The following is a 5,668-nucleotide window of genomic DNA, read 5'->3' on the forward strand; positions in this document are numbered from 1 at the left end:
AGCCTTGAAAAAAACAAAGCCATACACTTAAAACACCTAAGATACAAAAACATAATATGGAGAAAGAGACAACACATAATAATGGCAATGAAACAGCATACAATTAACAAAGAATGACGCTTTCTTTTAATTTTGATGAGCCAAGCTAAAAGTTTTATCAAACCTCAAAACCCTCCCCCCCCCCCCCTCTAGAAAAATTTTGTTAAGTAAATTACTAAGCTTCATCATATATATGGGTGATGGAGTACTACTTGACACACTTCATCAGCACGTGCTACATTAATAATGGATCTACAGATGATCGGCCAATGATGCCCAAAGAATCATCAACATATCCTTCTAAATTCTGCATTTCCCTTTTATTTGCTAACTTTCTGGTATATTGATGATGATGATGGAGTGACAGTACTGGTAGTGAGTCTACTCTTTCATGTTTACTGTGTGATTTGGTTTTCGCCGTCTGCAACATCTGATTTCGCCCATTTTTCTACCGCTAAGGTTGCTTTCTTTGCCTGTTGATGAGAAGAAAAAAGGACAAACCAGAAAAGAGAAAGAGACAAGGAGTTTAGTAATTTACTTACTTATAAACACCCAAATGCTTCAGCTAATCCATTTTCATGTTTAAATGTGCAGCTATATATATACCCCATTTGGAAGGCACAACTTGGCCACCAATAGCCCAGGGCCTTAAGCCCAACCAGGCCCAGGGAAAAAATAATTCTCTTTCTGATTGCTTCCAGCCAGCCGGGCCCAAATAGAGCCATAAAATATCTATTTACTATTAAATTTTTGGGAGAAAAACTCTATCAGAAAGTGTGGTGTAACGACCCAGCCCCTCGATTGGCATTATATCGTCCTCTTTGGTCCAATAAACCTCAAGGTTTTAACACGCGTCATATCAAATAGAGGAAGTTATTCTTTATCAAGAGCTCAGGATCTCCCTTCCTAGTCGATGTTGGACTAAGTTTGCATTTCCTCATCGATCTTTCAATCCCCCTGGTACTAGGCTGTGTCTTGTTGGGGACACCTCAATGATCTCCTAGGCGGGCCAGTACTAGGCTGTATTCTTTGGGCGTTACATGTGGCCTATGCCAACATTCCCATGAGTTTATCTCTCTCCTCCTCATATGAAAAGACACCTATGTCCCCTCGTTTTGAACAGGAGAGAGAGATAGACACATGGGAGTATTGGCGTAGGCCACACTCCGGATAGAAAATTACTTTCCAATTTTTTATTTATGAGAATTTAGTCAAATTGAATCTTACCTCATTATCCCAGTCGCAACGAATGGTGATGATGGACAATACCAATGTTTGCACCCCGGTCCCACAAATCATCCCAATCCAGATACCCTGATTTTCACATCCTCTCCAACATTAGAAAAGAATAACAAAGACGATCATAACAATAGCAAAAAGGATTTTTCAGGTGGGCTTATTCTTTCACTTAAATATATCATTGATGTTTCACATGTCAAATTTGATGGTCGATCTTAATACCAATACTAAAGTCTTTTTTTTTTTTTCCCTCTCTCTCTCTCTCTAATATAAAAGATAACTAAGATGCAAAGTTAGAAATATATATACCTCGACTCCAAGATTAAAGAACCATCCCAATAAAACACCGAAAGGGACCCCAATGATGTAGTAGCAACCCAAATTTATGTAGGCCACAAAACCTTGCCATCCCGATCCAATAGCCACTCCTATATTGATAGATGAAGTTGAGAAACCATAAATGAAAAAGAGATGAAATGATATGAGAGAGTAGCAGTAAGTAGTAGTGAGCACTGACCAGAGAGAACTGGTTGAACGCTGTTGAGGAGAATGGTGAAGACCAAGAGGACAGAGAGCTTGTCGACAGCAGTAATAACTTGGTAGCTGGAAGTGAAGATAATTGCAAAGTTGCTGTGGAATATCATAATTAGAACACCAAATATGAGACCTATTATTGTAGATGTCACCACTGATACTTTTGTTGCAAACTTTGCTCCTTTCCCATTCCCTGCTCCTAGCTCGTTTGCAACCCTTACTCTTCAACACAACACAAACATAAACACCATATTATTAGTTTATTCGTTTACAGGAACATTCATGATATAAGGGTAACAGTAAAATTACATCTCATACATTATGCCCCAAAATAACATAATTTTATGGAAGCTATTTTCTGTCCGAGAATGTGGCCTACGTCAACTCTCCCATGTGTCTATATCTCTCATCCTCAAAATAAGGGGACAGATGTGTCTTTTCATATGAGGAGGAGAGAAATAGACACATAGGAGTGTTAGCGTAGTTCTTTTTCCCTTTAAATTTATGAGAAATAGGTTCCCCGTGACACTAGGGTACTATAGTCCTTTCATAAGATTTTATGTTTATTGTGTTCTTTCTATATTCTTACAATGTGAATTACACCTTTTACCAACCAAGAAAACACCCACCATTGGTGGACTGTGTGAGATTCCCCCACACTGGGATAGTGGTGAACAGGCCCAATAATTATGTTAACTATAACATTTCTTTTGGGTGCAAGGGACCCACATAGGGACTGGAAAGGGATTCACGAAGACCACACAATACTCGAAAAGCAAGAAACTCATACTTAATTAATCCATATGCCAAGTAACGGTGCAAGAGAGATTGATCCACTAACCAACACTAGGCAAGCTCTTCCTAGAATATGTTTGGTTATCGATAATGAAAACATCATAGTATAGTCATTAGTTAGTGGGGGAAATTTATCCTCCAGTTCCCTAAAGCTTGGCAGTGCTAGGTGGAGATGCCGACACGTGATAGTTTAGACATTTAACGGTCCGAGCTCATTGACAATATTGAGGTCGGATCGTTGATTGTCTGAGCTGCCATGTGTCGACTTCCCCACCTAATACTGCAGCACTACCGCACTACTGAGCTTTAAGAATTGGAGAGGATAATAATCCAGTTAGTGAGTGGGTGTAATAGGATATTATTAGTTTACTGCAATACAAAACTAGTTTCAAAACAACTACCTAGCTAGTAGGTTTCACTATCATCATTTATTTATCAAAAGCAACAAACTTGCTTTGTAGAGGAATATTTTTATTTTTCCATCAATCAATAAGAAGGTTGGGACGGGAGTGGGAAAGGGAACTTTATCCTCTCTAGTTCCTTGCCCGGCCCAATTCCCCAGTTCCCCAGTTCCCCAGTTCCTCTAACAAGGGGGGTTGGAATGACACACCCTACTCCTGCCCGGGTGAGGTCCCCCATCCCCTATTAGAGAAATTGGGTAACTGGGCCGAGCAGGGAACTGAAGGAGATAATTTTCCATGGGAAAAGGAGGTGAAATTTCCATGTGGGGCAAGAGAGGCAGACACTACATTGAGGAGCACTAGCGTCCTTAACCCTTACTTTAAAAAATTACATGTTTTGTTATTGAAATCACTTTTTTTTCTGTGTCGGCCATTAAATGGTCGACACATCTGGAAAGATCGAATTGGCATTCGAAATTCGATCTTTCCAAAAGAAAATGGAGAAAGAAAGGAAGAGCTTTCCTCTTGGTATTCTTGGTGGGATCCGACTCCTCTTGATACATTCCACCTTGCTTGTGTGTGGGGGCACACACAGCAGTAGGGACAGGCGAAAGTAGAGGAATCGAATTGATTCTTGGTGTCCCCTTAACACTCTCTCTAGAACTATTAATGTGACTAAAAAGAAAAAAGAACAGGAAAGAAAATGTAAAGAAATAGTACCCAGTTGCCGCAAAGAACGCCAATGGAATCATCATTTCCCATCCATTAATGGTCATGCTGCCAAAATAATAACAGCCCCAGAAGATTAAACAAGAATATCAAAAGAGACTTTTTAGTTGGCAAAAAATATATTTTGAAACACTCAAAACCAATCTAATCCACTCAACCTCAACAACCCTCAACAATACCCTTCATTCATATTTCATGTTCAGGAGAAATGAAAACAGAATCACTAAAGATGAAATAAATGTATCATACCAGATGGACAGAGCATCAACTGCAAGCTTTGCGTTCTTCAGATTCCCTGTCATCAATATAATTATTCTGTAATACCAGTTCTCCAAGCTGCCAAACAAACAAAACAACAAGAGTTTTAAGAACCCAAGAATGTCTTTTCTTGGAAAATTGAGATGGAAAGGAGCAGGAATAATGGCATACCAGAGCATGACACCTGCAGCTGCAGAGAGCTTGAGGAAATCCCAAAGGCCAGAGAAAGCTTGAACAGAGAAACCAGTCCAAGAGAGAGGACACCCACCACAAATGGTGTAAGCCAACAATCCAAAAACCAGAATCCACCATGAGAAGTTAAGGGTAATAGCAGTTCCCACCAAGCCAAGCTTGAAGCCATACACAAAAAGCCAACTCACAAATACATGAACAATGAAAGCCACCAGGGAAACCCAGGCAATCACTGCAGTCTTAAGCTGGCATTGCAAGAACCTCTGCAAAGGAAACTGGAATGCAAAGCTAAAATGGAGAGGGATAAGCCAGAGGGCCACCATACCCGACTGCTCCGCCACATCCTCCGGTTGCCCCATCAATTTCAGAATAGGAGTGGCAAATATGTACATGGGCAGAAGCAAAACAGAGCAGAGAAACAGAACAATCCATGATCTCTGCATATAGATTCCCAACATATGGAATTTCTTGGCTCCAAATGCCTGACCACATAGTGTCTCCAATGCACTTGCCATTCCTAACTAATAAATCAACAATACAAAACAAACAAAACCAAGAACAGAGATTATTATGAACATTCAATTAAAACATTAAAAAGTGTAGCAGAGCAGAGAAGATTAGGTACCAAAAGACCGAAATTGAAGCCAACAATGACATTATTGGCGATGGAGAGGGAAGCGAGCTCGAGATCACCAAGATGGCCAGCGAAGGCTTGGGTGATGACATTCATAGAGAAGGAGGAGACACGGCTGAAGATGGCTGGACCAACGATGTGCCATAGCAGTTTTGATTCGATCCAAACCCTTTTCCCTAAATCCTCCTCTTCTTCGTTCTGTCTTATTGATGGTATTTTCTGCAACAAAGGAACAGATTCTTCCCCTGTTATGCCATTGTTGAATTGCATGGTTATTCCCTTCTTTTTCCTTATTCTTCTTCCACTACAGATTGAGAGAGAAAGAGAGAGAGAGAGAGAGAAAGAAAAGGAGATGGAGATTAGACTGAGAGTCACCAAAGGAGAAGCAAAGATGATTTATAGACTTTGTTAGTTTGTCACGTGATAATTAATTTATATAATGGAAAAGTGATGATACGTATTTAGGTGGCTCACTTCTTTCTTTTGGTGTCTCACTTGCAAAGTGGACCCTCCGGGTAGTGGGTAGGACCGTCATTTTGCCTCTGCCTGTGTGAGATTGCATGTCGACCAAAAGGGTAGGCGGCAACAGCGGATCTAAATCCTCCCTTATCTCTTTCTTTACAGAGGAATCTAAAGAAAGAGAAAAACAAAAGCAGTTTAATTGGGTGGTCAAGATAAGCGTGGACGCCAAAGTTGGGTCAATGAAACGTGGATGATGGATCTGTGTGGTAAGCAATGAGCAAATTTCTTCTTGTTAAGTCTTCATAGTTCATACCTCATACACTGTAGTGTACACCGTACATGATTCCATCTAAGTTCCTTCTGGGTGCGTGGTAGAATCTCTCAA

The 5,668-nt window shown here is 40.3% G+C and overlaps 1 protein-coding gene across 1 annotated transcript; it reads right to left on the minus strand.

The window, feature by feature from the left end:
* Positions 1-434: 434 nt before the first annotated feature.
* On the minus strand, positions 435-5,098 carry LOC122659079 (protein DETOXIFICATION 27-like). The gene is made up of 8 exons (XM_043854231.1): positions 4,813-5,098; positions 4,167-4,708; positions 3,987-4,073; positions 3,729-3,785; positions 1,796-2,034; positions 1,588-1,706; positions 1,267-1,353; positions 435-512 (listed from the first exon to the last, which is right to left on the minus strand). Exons 1-8 carry the CDS (start codon positions 5,089-5,091, stop codon positions 435-437), a joined length of 1,488 nt encoding a protein of 495 aa, XP_043710166.1. The 5' UTR covers positions 5,092-5,098.
* Positions 5,099-5,668: the final 570 nt, after the last annotated feature.

Source organism: Telopea speciosissima, chromosome 4 (genome assembly GCF_018873765.1).
Source record: "Telopea speciosissima isolate NSW1024214 ecotype Mountain lineage chromosome 4, Tspe_v1, whole genome shotgun sequence".
NCBI lineage: Eukaryota > Viridiplantae > Streptophyta > Magnoliopsida > Proteales > Proteaceae > Telopea > Telopea speciosissima.